The 17,514-nt window shown below is 37.8% G+C and overlaps 2 protein-coding genes across 3 annotated transcripts in view; one reads left to right on the forward strand and one right to left on the reverse strand.

Annotated features, from left to right (window-relative positions):
• Positions 1-17,514, reverse strand: part of LOC105681799 (caveolin-3-like) — a 172,968-nt gene that overhangs the window by 7,715 nt on the left and 147,739 nt on the right. The gene's annotated exons all lie outside the window — the stretch shown is intronic.
• LOC105681800 (suppressor protein SRP40) lies at positions 1,116-2,987 on the forward strand. Its single transcript, XM_033324285.1, has 3 exons — positions 1,116-1,431; positions 2,161-2,510; positions 2,721-2,987. The coding sequence occupies exons 1-3, from the start codon at positions 1,427-1,429 to the stop codon at positions 2,849-2,851; spliced, it is 486 nt and encodes a 161-aa protein (XP_033180176.1). The 5' UTR covers positions 1,116-1,426; the 3' UTR covers positions 2,852-2,987.

Consider the following 17,514-nt stretch of genomic DNA (forward strand, 5'->3'; position numbering starts at 1 on the left):
GCTGGAAACCGGAAAAGGTTTTTAAAGATACGAGTTTGTGGGATGTTCTCCTGATCCCCTTTTGGTCCCTTTCTTTCTTACGTCATCCTCGAGGTTGAGTCACGTCATTCCCCTCATCCATAAACTTCTAACACCCTCGTTCACGTGCCTTAAGGAGGTCGAGTCACCCCTCGGCTATTCCACTAAAGTACACCTCAACTTTGTTTCCCATTTCCATGTGTATGTGACTATTCCTAGCGGAATTATCGAACTTTGCGTCTTGTTTGTTTAACTGTTTAGCAGAGATTAGGCCACCTCGCAAGGTTTCATCATGGATATTGTTAAGGACTTTAGACAAAATATAGTATTCGTTATAATATTTAATAAGTAAAACAATTGGCTACCTAGGTTCTATTTTTTTATATTACATTGAGAAAAATATAAGTTTGCGTAAATTTGTATATCCAATCTATCGTATAATCGTTATAATAGTTATAATCGTTCGTAGGTTGCACATAACAAGCCTCTGTTCGAAGATCCAATAGAATTGTCACAATGTGATATATACCATAACTCGTATCATATCGTGCTTTCAGAATCATAAACCCAGTGGAGCAAGGCCAGACCGGTTATCGATAGAAACGAAGAAATTAACGTGACGGCGCAGTGGTCGCCCTTTCAGCTCCTCTAGCCGCGTATAAAGCATGTAATTCAAGATTTCCCAGGGATCGGTTCAGTAACGAGCGCGATCGGATCAGAATTGCGTCATTGTTCGCTTGCATAACTAAGTACAAGCACGTTTTCCACATGACCGGGACTTTTGCACTAACTGTACCGATCTTCGATCATTTCACCGTGATAACTTGCGTCGATCGACGATTGATATCAAGTTGCAATGAACTTCGAAGAGAAACATTTGAAAATTTGCAAAGGATCAAACAGAGAGTTTGATTACTTTTAAAAATGCAGATAACCTTCGTATGGCGTAGATATTACACGCAATAGTTCACACGTAAATCATTTTTTAATCCATTATTACTTTTATTATTGTATTCTTCTTTTCATTTAAATATTCAGACGAAAGCAAATATCGAATGTATTTGAAATTTGAATATACCGCGGATGTATTTCCTAAATATATATATATATAAGAAGTACATGGCTTGAGAAAGGTGAGAATTGTGTACATAAGAATCGAAACAGTTTACAACGGAAATCATTCGAGTGTCGGAATAGAAAGAAAGAGTATCGTTGCCGTTTTTGACTTGCTTTATTTCAGTTTTGACACGTATTACGATTATAATATACTAGGTAAATAATAATGAATAACGAAAATAAATAAATAAACATAGTAAGTGAGTGTCTGTGATAACATTTTAAGGTCCTAATTCGGCGACGAATTTAATTATTATCGGTTGTACGATTTCATTAACATAATAAATATAAAATGAGGTGAGAGATACTCAATAAATAATATAGATCCTAACTTTTTGTTGTCCGTATTCATTTTTGTGTTATAATCGTATTGTATACCACTTCTGACCATAAATCTTAGAACACCAGCTGATATTTAGTACAATGTAACGCTTCCTGCTCCTTTTATTTTGCACTTAATCTATTATAAATCTGTTATTCCATCCGCATTTCTAGAGCTCTCTTATGGTACAAAATACTAAATAAGAATGTTTTGTTAGAATTTTCCGATTTTAACAAGCAGCTTGTATGTTGATTATTTAGTTGTATGCAATTATTTTTAGATATTTTACAATATTTTATGTTCAATTTTTGAAACATTTAACAAACATTTTCTGCTAAATCCTTCAGCAGTGAACGTTACTCTATTTTGCCCGATCGCCCTTGTATCCATAAGAGACTCATCAACAAATAGGAAAAATGTTTACGTCACAACGACAGCGGATTCAACAGAGCTACCGTCCTAAATATATGAAACACGAATAAAGTTTGAGAAATGTTCACGTAACTTAACAAACAATATTTTTTTATCTTTAGATCTTCCATTTAATTAACAAAATTATCTTTATATTTATAAATTATACATATATATTTCAACGGATATTTTATTCCACAATATTTTGCTCTATAACATTTTCGGCAAATACCTAATAAAGTTTCAGCAATTAGAGGTTCAGTAACGAAGGGATAAGAGAAGTTGTGAAACAGTTGCAGGAGCTCGAGTTCAAGGAAGAAATTAAACAGCGGATCGAGTTCAAACTGTCGCTGTAAGGTCATCAGAGCGGCGGACAGCACAGAACTCTCGACTTCTTACTCCTCTTCGACATCATCGTCTTCCTCAGACTCCGAATGTTCACGGTGCTGTAATTCAAATTGCAATCGTCGAAAGCGTGATCGTTCAAATCATGATCATTCAAGTAATAGTCACCGCACCTGTAGAAGTATACCCAAAAGACGAAGAAGTAAGACAAACGCAAAGAAACAAATTGCATTGTTATGCAAGAAGAAGAATTCAAAGAGGAACAATTCTTCAAAGAGAAAGCTTCGACATAGGAGAAGTAAGTTTTCTGAATATTGATACCTGCATCTTCTTTATAAGAAAAAGCTTTTCTTAAAATTACATCTACAACATCTTATTTGATTTTCATTCCTCAATCAGGCGACTAAATGATTTTTACTCTTAACGAATTACTATTTGTATTTGAATTCTCACGAATCGATCAGCATCTATTTGCACAAGATTGATTGGAGAATCGTGACTGTTCCAGGAAGTTCGTCGTCATCTTGGTGCTCGTGTTCGGGTTGCGATTGTTCGGAGAACTCGGAAGACAGCAACGATGAGCACGCCGTTACCTCATCGAGCAAAGGAAGGAATAAATCACGTCGTAGAACAAAATGATAATGGAACCGCATTAAGCTCGCCCTCGTAAACCCAATTCATTTGGTCACCAATCCTGATTTTAATATTTTTGTACATAACAACGATTTATTTATTAACTTTTTCGTATTTATTAAATTATACCGATAATTAGAAATGTCATTTTACATATTTGAAATATTATATTTCTTTATGACTTGATATTATATGAATAGAAATTTAATTAAAAATGATAAGAAGAAGGTGTATAAATATTGTTGTTTTAAAAAAGAAATATATAATATTGCGCGAACAATAAAGGAAAACGTTTGTATGATACCGAGGCAACTTCTTGCTCAACTTTTCTGCTGGCTTGAGTCATACGTGCGCCCTATGTTAGACTAATTGCGCGCACGTGTGCCTCAACAGCACTCTTGCCTGCAGTCGGGCGTATCATCTGAACCGTGAACGATTTTACGAACCGAAATCCTCATTTTCCTGCTATACAACCGAATGTCTTTCGCGAAATTCCTATCTGATCGATAGTGCATTGCATTGGAAATTGAGAAACTTCGTTTCAAAAGAAATACGTGAAAGTACTATAGATTGGCAGAAAATAGGAAGATCGTATTACAATTTTCCAAAAATTACAAAATTTGTGTACATTTAAATATGGATAAACTTGGTAAGTGTAAATGGAAATTTTTTAAAATTGTTTAAAGATTTTCTCGAAAGGTACTTCGACACATTACCCGAAATATGTGAAAATATAAAAAATATCTCTTTACAAATATCGAAAAAGAAGCTCTTGAAAAAAAAGCATAGCAAAGATTGAAAGAAAAATTTTGTAGAAATTTATAGATCTAAAAACTGTATTGTGGTTTTCCAAAGGTTAGAAAACTCGCGTCAATGTAAAGATTAGAAATATATCGGAAAGAAGTGCGAGGAATGTTTCGTTACAGCATTTTTCATTTATGACGAACTACAAGCTTTAATAGAAAGAAAATTCTAACAACTCCTCAAAGATAGGCAAATGTAAATAAGAAAGAAATGAAAAAGAACAACATCCTCGTCAACCATGTTAACCCAATCTCACATTGAACTTTTCCCTTTTTTACTTCTATTAAACTCAAGAGACTCTCGATACTAACATTACGAAACAACGTAGCGAAACGAGAATCCATCGCGTGAAATTGAATCGATTTCGAATGCAAAGTTGGACGTCGTGTAATGGTATAGAAACGTATCTCGTGCCACGAAACAGATACAAAACAAATTCTGACGGCGTTTAGTCCCACAGGGGTACGAGTCACGATTATTTATCGCGCTTGAGCTGAAGGGTACGTTGTTAATTGGATTTAAGGGTCGACATCGTGCTCCCTCGGCGGGATCAGGCGATTTCCCTGCTTTTCCTGCTTCGTATTCAGTCGTCCTGAACGTTTAATCGTCGTGCCCGATATTATTGCTCGACGTTGGAAGAAAAAAGCGAGACTAACGGAATTCGATTACGCAAGCTGATGGAGGCGGGAAACTGATCCACCTTGGCGGATTGCGACGATTCATTGGTATTTAGATAAGATTATTCGCCAATACATGCTAAGAGATACCTTCGCTATCGATAGTGAGATTTTATTGCTACCTGCGGTTGGGCTAATACGTATGCACGAAGCGAATTACAGTTACAGTTTGTAACATGCACATAGGCTCAGAAAAATCAAGTATCGAAACACGTGTGGAAAATTCTGATCATATATACTATATGTGTTAAAAATGTGTTAAAACATACAGTATATGCTATACAATATTAAATATTTAGTATTATCACGATCAAGTCTCGATATCGTAAACAACTGACAGTCTCCGTACGCGAATTATGCGACAAGATCCTGCTCCAAATTGCGGAAAAGTCGATGAATAAAGCAGAAACGCGAAACAGCGATCGTGCGTGACGAGGAAAATCGATCGGAAGGCAAGGAAAGAAGGAACGTAGAAAAGGCTGCACTCGCAGAACCAGTCACGTGCGACCATGCAACGTGCTGACTGCACTTAGGTTCATGGTCTGTCTCTACCTTGCCACTGCAACTAGGAGTTGTGACATAATAGGCTCTCGCCACTTCACAGGCTATGCCATTCGTGTTAACTGCTGTAGCACTGAGAAATCGCAAAATACGCTACAAAATTCCCGATCTTTCAGCTTCTTTGATAAAACTGTTCTTTTTTTGTATTTGATGATACAGAAATATTTAAGAGTCGAACACATGCGATCAGATTTCAGTTCCTATAAATTATGTATAAATATTTACGGAGTTTATATGGGAACACTCGCCATGGGTACGTCATCGTTTCCATCGGATCGTCAAATTTATACAAATATTTATATTGTATCTATGGTCTTCGTCTCGGTTCTGTTTTTAGTTAGACGATTTTGATTTAATATGGAATATCCAATTCTTTTTTTTACGCTACTTGACTTGATCTGACATACTTCAAACGGTGTCTTTTTAGCATATCCTATACACAAGAACAAGCATAAATACAAGCTTAAAAGCATCTCTCATTCATCGTTCTGCGAATATCGACAGTAAACGACATTACAATGTTATTAAACGAAACTGGGCGATATCCGTGGACCCGTTAGGATGCATCGGGGACAAGCGAATTAATACATACTAGATGCCGAACATACAGAGCTGAATAACTTCCTGCCTTATAATTTACCGTTAACGATAATTCAGCTCATTCATTGGATTACAACATGGACGGGCAGCTGCGTTGGGCAACGAAAACTCTGTTAAAGGTCCCAATCCAAACGCATTGTGTACAGAATCTAGGTAGGAGTAGTTATGGTTAGATAATGGCAACGCTTTCAGCATATAATTATCGTCTTAGCTACGCCGTATAATACATCGTTCTCTGCTCCGCATTCGCATGTCGTGAGCGCAATCGAACATTTCTCTCGACATGATCCCGTTTCAACATATCCACAACCCGTTCCCTCTCCGCCATATTTCTACATTCGTTGTTCTACGATCGTAGATTCGATCACCAGATTAGATCGACGGTAGAATTACTATAATAATTACTATAAACGAATTACTATAAAAGAATTACTATAAACGCCAGAATTATTATAATAGCCAAAATCATGAAAATCGATTAGCAATCTTCTCCCTTGTTGTATTATATAAGATATTTCTCTATTTACCCTTCCTTTCATATCCTAATACCATAAATCTGAAGCTCGAAACCTCGAAACCTCAGCATCAACCACTTCGCTGCAAATAAAAATGGAATTTCCGTTCCTGCAAAAAATACCAAATAATACCACGATATACCAAATAATACCACGATATACGAAATACCATTGCATCGCTCTAAATACATACGTACTTCTGCTCTCTCAATCGTTGCTTGTTACAAACTGCTGCCGGGCTTTACAATTTGCAAATGTAACTGCATGTTAAATTACAGTTAGGGCGTAATATACAGTACGATAATAGAAAATATGGAAGAAAAGAAGAAAAAAGCTTTACCCGTATAGGAAGACCCGGCAATCCAAAAGCGATGTTCACGTGTCGGTCATCGTGGCTTCTACGGGACCGGCAGGTTTTGTCGTTACGAGCTTACGCGGCTACGTAAGAATAATTCCATTTTCAGTGATATTGGCCAGCGTAACGTGACCAATGTCCACGTGGTCGCAAGCACGTGCACAGGACGCGGGACTGTTGCATAAGCGGCGAAGTTAGCCGAACTGAACCGAGAGGGATGACGAACTACATACTATTCCTCCCACCCACGCTTTCCCTGATTTACGTGCTCTTTTTTATAAAATTTCTTTCTCTACTAAAAATATTACTTACGTGTCTAATCTCGCCCCCTTTGACAGTGTCCTATCGTTAATGGATCATCAACAAGATTCTATTATCGAAATATTAGATTATTATGATATGATTAAATTGGTTTTTAAAAACCAATATGCAATAATAAAATCGACGTACGTCGTTACCAAAGGCTGTGAAATAGTTTCGCTATTTAAAAAACTACAAACATTATTTCAAGGAGTGATATCTAAAATCAACGAGTTCATTAATGTGATTGTAGAGAAAGATATACTATATAACATTATATACCATATAATATACCATTGCTAATATTTTAAATCAATATTACCTATGAATTCCATAAAAAGGTGGTAAATACTGCTTCCACTTTTTAATTTACTATCAGTTTGTATTATGATAAAACATTTATACGCTATTACCAAAAATTTACTTTAATGTTCGTACACTGATGAACAGTAGTGTACACTATACATGTATGCCACTATAATATCGTTGAATGAGTACATTATCGGGGACCACGAAGGAGAATCTCCATAGAGACTTCGAAAAAGGATCGGAGTGGAAAGCAATTTTCTCAACGTCTCGCGACTAGCACGCTCGCGGGAAATATTACGTTACGATGTTGCACAACGCTAAAACGAGCCGCCGATACACGCGAAACGGGACCTCGCGTAATGAATCTTCATTCCTATAAATAGGCATGTATCAAACTGTCCGGATTCCTCGACACACTTCCAAGACACTCGCGCGACTCTTTAACAATGCAGAAACTCCGCGGCGAAGTTTTTCGTTTGTTGTTTTCGTCGATATGTTGGAAAATGAGTTGAAGATGATTCACTGTCTAGGCAGACTCAGTTAATAAACAAGTAAACGACTTCCTACCACATTGCTCTAAAAAGAAAAAAAAAAAAGATACGAACGAATGGAAAAAGAATTTAAAAATGGGAATTAAGCTTATAAATCAATATTTTTGAAATGACTAAAATACTTATTTACTCCTAAAATCGAATAAAAAGATGTAGTTGTGATAAGAAGAAAAATATTACTCGATCATGTTTTTCTTTCGCAATGTGATGTCATGTTTGTTTGTTACACGATGCTCCATGTTTAACAGACCGTAATATCTGATCGTAGCAATCGAGTTCACACTTAGTACACATCAGCTACAATGTTACGTTTACATATATAGCCACCTATGACTACAGTGGCAATTATATTGTTTCTTTTGGAACAGAAATTTGAGAAGCCAAGGAACTTGCTTCTTGGCTGACCTATGTAAGTCGCTACGTTAGATAACCATTTTGATTTCGAAATGTATAAAGTAAAGAGAAGTTTACCATGGAATAGTTTGAGTAATATAACGTTGAAATCGAACGGGAGCCAGTGCAACTTTGTCGAATGGCGTCCGTTCGAGTGGTACCGTTCAATGTACTACATTTCCCGGACCGCGGCGCGGCGCGGCGCTAAAGAGACGAATCGGTTGACACTGCCGGTCCAAGTAACGGGACGACGGAAGCTGTCTGAGCAACTTGTTCTCGGGAATCGTATACCTGGACAATCTGACACAATTGAATTATTACAAATTCATATGATACCAGACGAGAACCACGCTATGAATCATATCTGCTATTTTTGTAATGGAAAGCGGTTTTAAGATTCCGTATGTTGTCAGTCAATTCCATATGTACATTGCCAATATCGTCTTTTCATTTAGTTTAATTTTATTTGGTGTTTCTTCGTCTTCTTCAAAATTTCAAAAATAATGTACTCGTCATATTATTGAAACATAGCTCGTCTTAATAATTACATCTTTGAGTTCCACAAAATTTCGTCGACTTATCAAAAGTCTTACCTACATCTTTTAACCTAATAAACTGATGAGTTATGTTACTGTAAACATGTAAACTAAATCATAACGCTGAATTGCGATGGTATCTCTGTTACATATACATCATATTGTAGTTATTATAGTTAGGTAGTTTTATTTTATAGTTGTTGGTCAAAATCATAAGACACGATCGTGAAGATTTTTTTTAGACTTGTTTAATTACCTCGCGGATTAAAATACTTCCAAGAAGCCGAGTAACCTACTGAAGACTAAAGGAAGCTTGGTGCCGCGTGCAAGAGGAGAAGAGGGTCGAAGAAGGGCAGCGGCGCGAATAACGAGCGCCTTTACGGAGCCTAATTCCGTCTCTGAAATTGGCCGGTTCCGTAGGGTACGTGGCCTGGTTCGTGTCGGCGCCACGCGTTTCTAGGGTGCGACCAGCGATGGCTCGGGGGTTGCATCGGGGTCGTTGCAAAAGGAACGGAATAAACAAAAAGCTTCTGGCCGGACCAGAAATAGCAAGACTAAGCGGCAACAACGGGACAAAGACTGCGCGGCGTGAGATTCGCCACGACGCGACGTACTGCCCTACTTGCTCTCTCGAGGATGGGACGGGGACGGGACGTTACTACGTTAAAAAAATCCACTTGAACTTCGCGGAATTGTTATTCCAATGGTTGGACCGGTTGCAAGTTCATTTTCCTATGAAAAAGATCTTCTATTGTATTAGGTTGTCCGAAAAGTTTCTTTCGTTTTATAAGGAACCAATAGACGCACAATGTTTTTTGTTTCATATTAGATTATGTAATTATGCACGAACATAATAATAGAAATACAACGAAATGGATCATGCCTAATTCAATAAAATAATATAAAACAGAAATTGTTGTTCATCTATTATCACCTTATGAAACGAAAGGAATTTTTCGGACAACCTAATACATTAATTTGTACGTAAGTTTCTACTTCTTGTATTGTGTATTTACTCTTTATTAAAAAAGATTCGCGAGCCTCGTGTTCTTCGCTACAAGTTCCAAAGACGCTATAAACTACTTCTAAAACGAAAAGAGAGAGAATTCTTGAAAGATTACAAGTCGGGAACGGATTCAGGAGCGGAATCTTCTGCTGCTAAAAAAATTCTACGTAATTCTCTGTCCATTTTGCATTCGGTAGTGAGTAAATCCTGGGAAGAGAGGAGGAGGTGCAGTGCGAAAGCGGCACGCTGTGCTGGCCGGGCCGGTTGACGTAATATAACGCACGGAGCGCCTCGTGACTCGTGATTCGTGACACGTAAGAAGACAGCCGAGAAAACGGAGGCTGGCATTGCCACCGGTGGCACGAAAAAGTAGGTTTCTGGAGCAAACCGAGAGCACGGCCGACAACCGTGTCGTCGAAACTGCATCGCGGAATAGAGTCCGCGACGCGAACTGTAACGCGAATCCGCGGACCGAGAATTTCGCAAGGGCAGTCGAGCACTGTTCGATTGCAGGGGAAAATCGGCCAAGGGGAACGAAGGATGGTCGACCTTTTGCACGCTGACTCCCACCCCGCATCGTCGCTGTAGCGTTTGATGTACGACGTTTTCTTGCATACGAAAACCAGAAATGATCTTTTTAGAATTACTATTATGATAAAGAATAAGGCGTCTCATCTTCGAAAGTCTAATGTAATTTGTGGTAAAACGAAGAGTGTTATTTTGTAGTTTTGCAATTCGATAGTGTACTGAAGATTGGAAAGAGCTGAAAAGGTATGCGTCTAAAGTTCAGGATAATTAATTTGTATGTCGCGCGTGATTTAGCATCGCGTGTATCGTTCTTCTATTCTCAAAAGATTTCTTTTGGACGGAAATATGATAAAATTCATATATATGATTTTTCTTTTCAATTTTATACGAAAGTTTTCCTTAAAACGTTTATTTGTATTTGAAACAAGTATGCTTGTTCGTATATTAAAATTCAAAGATCTTAGCGGGCAATAAATACTGTTTAAATAAATTTCCTCATAATATACCTTCAAATAAAATTATATAATATTATGCATATATCGAATTATCTCAACAGTTAGCCTAATATTTATTCGTCACGCGGTTTAATCGCGAACATCACGATCGAATTCATGCCTCGGCGAGAACGTTTTTCCCTCGATCACCGCTAATGGATCGCTACCGGTAAATAATCCACGTTTCGAGCAGTGCACGCGAGCACTTAATATGTAACACAAATGTATTCATATAGCAGCGCAAGGTAAGTTGTTGCAATCGAGCAGTTACGCTATTACATAAGAATCGCGCAAGCGTGATGCAAAGACGAGGTGTAAAAGAACGAAGGGAGATAGAGGTTGGGAAATCGACGAATCGAATACATTGTACCTTGACCCCGCAACTGAATCGCAGTTGAAAAGCAGCTGAAAAATCAACCAACCACCGCCGTTTCTGCGTTAGATCGCAACCGTTGCTCTGAATCATCCCGCTCTGGCATCAAACTTCTGTAATTTATTCGCTGTGTTAAGTAACGTGTTAAGGTTATTAAGTAAGTGTGCCAGGACTGCCACCATTGCTTCTGTTTTATGAGAATCGTGCTCACTCGTTGGGAAATAGGATACGAACGAAGCGATGCAGGCGAATCGTATAGTTTACTCGAGTAGATAGTCAGACAAGTGTCACGTGTGTTGAGAAACCGTCACGTGTCTTCATTATAAAATTCGAGTTCTGCTATCTAAACGCGTTATTAACTGGCCAGTAGAATACTCGTTCCTGTACATTGCACATACACTGTCCAGCACATACATTATACATACGTGTTAACGACTGCATATTGCAAAGTCGATGACGTAATCAATTATTATACTTTCGACCGGACAAGATGTTTACGAGACGAAGTGATGGCAAGGATGGTTGAAAATTACCCGGCTATCGTTAGATCTAGCTTAAAAAATAGGAATTTGATTTCCGAGGATTCTGGCCATGAAATGAAAACGATAGAATAGCTTCTGGCAAGACAACCGTGAGAGACGGCACTTAACCTAGAGTCGTCGATAGGGTATGATACGAGAACTTGCTTTTAACGTGTATATGAAGGTCACTGTATAAGTACATAATGTCTATACATCCGTAGGTTCGAACGTAAGAATCTTATCGTATTTATTAATGGATGATATATAAAGAATACAGTAGGGAACAATACGATAAGTCACAGCTCCTACTTTTGAAAGGAAAGCAGTTTTAAAATTCAGTATGTAATTAGAGATAAATATGTAGCTATTCGAAGCCGATAAAAATATTCGTTTTTGCTGTGCAGCAGCTAACCGTATCGAGTGTGTTAAAAACTTAATCGACAACGAAGAAGATCGTTTTTCATTCTGTCGCTGTAAATCGACGAAACAAAGATAACCGTTGTATCTGTGCTTTCCCAACGGGCTTTGCACCCTTGCGACTGGTATCGACGAGATATTTCAAGCGACGCCATTTATTAGAGTCTTCGCTATCGACACTCGACACAACGACTCCCTTGCTGGCGAGGCTCGTCATCGTACAACCTCGACTGTCACGGCCTCGGTTTTCCGATGAAAACATCTAGCAAAACGTTTCGGTTTCTTCATCAACGTTCACTTTTCCGTCTTTCTCTTCTCGCGCCACCAAATGATCGTGATTCTTAAACGTTATTTCTAGCAGTTATTGTGACCCGGAGATTACGAGATATTCGTCGAGCTAAATTTCTAGCGAATCAAACGATTAAGCGTAACACGATTTTCGTCGTTAGACGCTTCCTCTACCTGCTGACATCGTCGAGTTAAGTTTCGAAAATGATATCAATGCCATTACATCAAAGAAAGTGATTTAAAATTCACCTACATTTCGATGAATTTTACACAGATACGTAAATTTCTCAGAGTCTACCGGAGTCTACTAAATTCGTAATACGATTTTTGATCTGTTCAAGATTCGCTAAAATCCATTTGCTCGTACCAAGAGTCTTCCTATTAAACAAATGATCAAATTCTCGATACCAACTTATGTCTCGTGAGAACTCGACATGTTTTCGCACAAAACCGATTAACGGCGAGTGCGCGCTACTCTAGGATTTCCTAAGCGCGCTTTAGCCAGGGGAATGGTAAAAGTTCGCGGCGCGTATGCGCGCTGACACCCGCGTATTATGTCAGATTTCAAGCTTGTTACGTAACCCGTCCCATAAGCGAGTTAACGAGCGAGCGGCGCGTTCCAGGGCCATGCCTATCGCCTCCTCCTTCACCTCCTCCTTTTCCCCTCTTTCGTCCATCTGAATTTCCTTGCCTCTCCACGTTCACCAATGATCATTGGGATCGTTGAATAAATCTGGGTTAGAGGAGCTATAGTTTATAAACTGTACGCGAGTTTCATCGTAACAGTACAATATAATAGTTGGTAACGTGTGATCTATGTAGAATGGACATTTTTACCTATAGTTCTTGAATGTCAAGTGGCTTTGACACCATGTCACCTGGTCGAATGATCTATGATTTTCGTCTAATTGTTACGAGACACTTCAAGTATCTTTGACTTCCAGATTTACGACGATATTTAGCCCTTCAATTTCTCAAAACACCAGTAGCTGCCATTTTTTACTTACTTTATAACACGAGCAAACTGTTTGGTTATAAGCTCTAATATATTCTAAAGACGAGTTTAATGTCTATTTCAGTGTATCCAATTAACAATACTATTATGTCTATAGAACCTTTGATTTCATTTGTTTTTCAATTATTATCCAATGTTTTGCCATTCATTAAAATAGTGAAATATGATAAAACATTTGTAATTTTTAAGGAAATTAATTTCTTAGAATCCGTTGTTTCGTCGATCAATAGAGATAAAAATCTTTCATATTGCGTGATAATCCGAGAGAATCATTCTTAATATGAACACAATTCGTTCTTTATCACGTTGACCGTAACATACAAGAACTGGAAATTTTTAGATGATTTGACAGTTAGAAGATACAGTGTATATGTACAGACATGCAGCTTACCACGAGAGCATTTGATACATATTATTTAACTTTGTTTGCACAGACGTAACTATGAACTTTGAACCGTCTTTACGAGTAATTTTCCACTGAGAATTATCGTACATGTTAACGTGATTTCGCCCGTTAGATGTATTCTGTCTGTTTCATTCACTCTCGCCACGAACCTCGGATATAGTTAATTGGAGGAGGAAAATTAGAAAAATCAGCGTATGACATTCATGTATGACAGTACTTATTCGATGATTCACCATCGCTGAATAGAAACAACAAAAACGTTTTGTGGAGTGACTACTTTCTTGCGAAACGTTTGGACAGCTTGGGATCTCGCAGTGTTATTGACGTATTTTGCGACGTGCAACGGACATACCAGGCGATGCTTTGATAACAAAGCGGGATGCAAAAAACAATTTAATGAACGCTAGCGATCTGCTGCTGCCATTTCCGACTCCTTCCGCGACAATACCAGTTGACGATGACGATTGCGAAAAATGGTCTTCTTTTTTCTGGTTATTGAATAACGTAACATTTTCCACAATAATCTTTTTTACTAGGTTGTTTTAAGAGTAAAAGATGTCACGATCAAATTTTTCGATTTTCATTCCAGATTTTCACACGAGTACGAAGACCAGTCTGTCACTTTTAGATCTTCGCTTATTTTTTATATACCGCGTAAATATGTAGATATAGTAGAGAGAATTAGCTATTATTTATTTAAATTATTTCTTGATCTTGAAGTCAAATGGATTTTAACAGAAAGATTGAGATTAATCGATAGAAGCGAATCAGGATGCAGTGTTGACAGATGTCCCAAAGTACTGGAAACTCACGTGGTCTAACGCACCGCTACGACCGAATCTTTTCTCATATCGCCTCTGTCTTTGTCAGTGGAATGAAAAAATAAGATCGACCTCAAACGTGGGAGGACGGATAACCTCGGTGTGACGTTAAGTTAGGTCAGTTCTACGAATTTAGCGTATTGCATCAGCGGCATATCGCTCAAAGTCAGTCGACAAAAGTTTACAATCGGAACTTTTTGAACTCGAGAATGTCGAATCTTGTTCTCGTAACACGTGTATTGCCCACAGCCTTAATATTACAATGGACGTAAATATCAAATAATTTCAGCGAAACTTTTTTCTCCTTCTATTTCCTCTTTTTCAATATTTAAATCAAATATTACATATTTTTCTTTTTAAATAAAATTCAACCAATCAAACAATCTTCACGAAATTTAATTAATTTTCCTTATCGAAGGACATTTAACGATAAGGCTAACATAAGCAGATGTATTTAAACTTGAAACGACCCGGTAGCCGGGAACGCGTTGTTTCGAGGACTTGATTGTTTTTCGCCAGCCTGAGTACGCGTGTGTTTTTTCGATCCGCTACGAGTGCAACGATAACCGACCACGCCATTTATTGACGCACTTTCGAAGCGCCTAAATACGTCTCGATTTTATACCGCATACTACTGAATGATAAAGCTACATTGAGTATTTTTATCGTGTCATTGTTATTCGCAATCGACCGATATTTCATATCTTTTGTTTGTTGCTTGTCGATATTCGTTTGTGGCAGCCACCATTATGGCGTGTTACATTTGGAAAATCTCAACAAAATTGATAGTAATTATTTCCATTTCTTTTTATAGTATCGTAATCGCTAACAACGACGAATAATTCATGCAGAGAATTATGCATAGATATAAAAAATTTATCCTAGTCATCGGATCGATGATATCGAAGATTACTTAGAATCCTAAAAGAAGAGTTGGAAATTTATTGTTTTACCATTGGAGCGGTTTAAAAAAAGGAAAGGAGAAAAAAGAATGTAGAACAGTTACGCAATCGATACCGTGCGGCAAGGTCAGTTACATCGGCTCGCATCGAAAATATCGAAACGAGTAAAAAGTGGCAACGTCATTGGCTCATTGTACATAATACGCGCGTTGCGCAATCGGTATCGATCGAATTTGCGAACATAACAGAGGATAATTATTTCTTACGCTGTCACGGTACGACGCGTAAACAACTCTCCAATGTTGAAAATAATTTAAAAAGTCGTTGTTCCTATATTTTTCTGTAAAACTATTCTCTGTCTAAAAAAAAAAGAAAATATTTTAAGAAAAATAACGTTTTATATACCTGGATAAAGTGATACCAGAAATATGGATAACAAAGGCCATCAACGATATAAAATCGTACAAAGCAGTAAACATAACAAGCTTTTTTATCGAATGAATGCGTTGGTGTTCGTAACATGTAAATATGTAATAAATTAATTAAGTGACGCGCGATCAATTAATGGGCTGAGAAATTAAAGGAGAGAGGAAGGAGATGGATGAAAAGAGGACAAGATGATGTTAAATGGAATATGATAAACGAGCATGTTTTGGAAAATGTCTTACCGCGGTCTTCTTGCCTTGCGCCTTAATGAATACACCCTTGATGCATATATATGTATGTATGTAATTAACGAGCATGTTGCGTGTCCTCTTACTCTTGTTTATCATTATTGGCCTCGAACACTCTACGTAGCACACACTCGATGTTTATTTCTTTTTCTTGGCATATTCTTCGTCTGGTAAATATTTATGCTTCATATTTTTTGTGAAGTTTAGTAATTTAATATATGTACATTCGGTATTTAAATTACTTATATATATTAATTATTTATATTTGTAGTTAGATAATGTTGGATAACATTTGCTTCTTATTATATTAAACGATATCGGTATACGTTTCCTATGAAATGCATAATATATTCATAAAAATGTTCTATGGTAAGTAGACGAGTACTTTCATAAACTTTCATAAAACGTTCAATGTATTTTTATATTTGTTCTTAAAGACATATCATTTAAATTTACTAACCGGTTGAAGATATACATGTACTTACAGTATTATAATATATTACGTCGATGGCACAGTTTCCAATTTCGTTTCCCTGTTGCACAGCGATTCGTATGATATGATGTAATCACGCGGAACAATCGAGCGAACGATTATAACGAAGGCGAGTAATTCGTATGTAATTCGTCGATCGGCCATTTTATTCACTCTACGAGGAAATCGGTCTACAAGAATTACGCATCAATTTATCGTGCGTTACTCACCAAGCCGTTGCGTTAGATGAGCCGACAGATGCCTCGAGGTCCTCTCCTCGGATTTATCGAACCTACAACTTGTTGAAATCAGCGAACCAAGAACGCTTACGATTCTATTTCGACCGATAGCAGATCCACGATGCGTGGGTGGAGCCACATTCGAGCATTCGAGCTCGGATCGGGCTCGCTGTAACAACCTCGGACATTTTAGGACCTGTCGCAGCTAAATTTACGCGAATCTGTTACAATATAGGCGTTTAGCTAATGGACTGCAGCTAATGAAACAACGTGGCAAAGGCGACACATTCGTAGGAATTTTTTTGGCAAAGTTAGAACGTTCGAATATTCGTTTGAGAGTGAGGGATGTTGAGGTGAGAGTGAAAATGGTTGCAAACCTCGAACTCTGAATCCGAATCTAAAGCGAACGAAATTGAGGGTAGATGAGCCGAGCGGAAAAATCCGCGAAGCGGGCGGATTAAATACGACGAGCGGAGAAGCGGCGCGAAAAAGGAGACGCAAACGAGGCGATTGCAGGAAGGACAGATATAGATTAAACAACAACAGGCATGGCAACCTCGGCTGCATTTAAGAACGCAAACATATTTGCAGACATCATCCGGGACTTGATAACGCGTTATCAACGGCGGTTACGGTACAGCTGATTGTCATATAGCTCGTTTATCACGAGCGCGAGCTACAAGCGTGAACTTCGCGAATTTGCTATTTTAATCGGTGCCGTGATGTAATTGTATGCATAATAGTGGTTGCAGTTAAATATAGTCGGGAAATAGTAGGCATCGATCAACGAACACGCATGTGCAAACTGAGATCGATCACTAAGATCAAATTTTATTTTCTTCTTTATTTAGAAAAGTAAGATTTTTTAATTTTCATCTTTTGCGATTTTACGACGGGCTTTAAAACGCCAAC

Source organism: Bombus impatiens, unplaced genomic scaffold (assembly GCF_000188095.3).
Source record: "Bombus impatiens unplaced genomic scaffold, BIMP_2.2 scf_2136, whole genome shotgun sequence".
Lineage (NCBI taxonomy): Eukaryota > Metazoa > Arthropoda > Insecta > Hymenoptera > Apidae > Bombus > Bombus impatiens.

Coding starts and splice junctions, on each gene's coding strand:
- LOC105681800 (XM_033324285.1), top strand. Junction 2,511..2,720: donor AAAGCTTCGACATAGGAGAA/GTAAGTTTTCTG, acceptor TGACTGTTCCAG/GAAGTTCGTCGTCATCTTGG.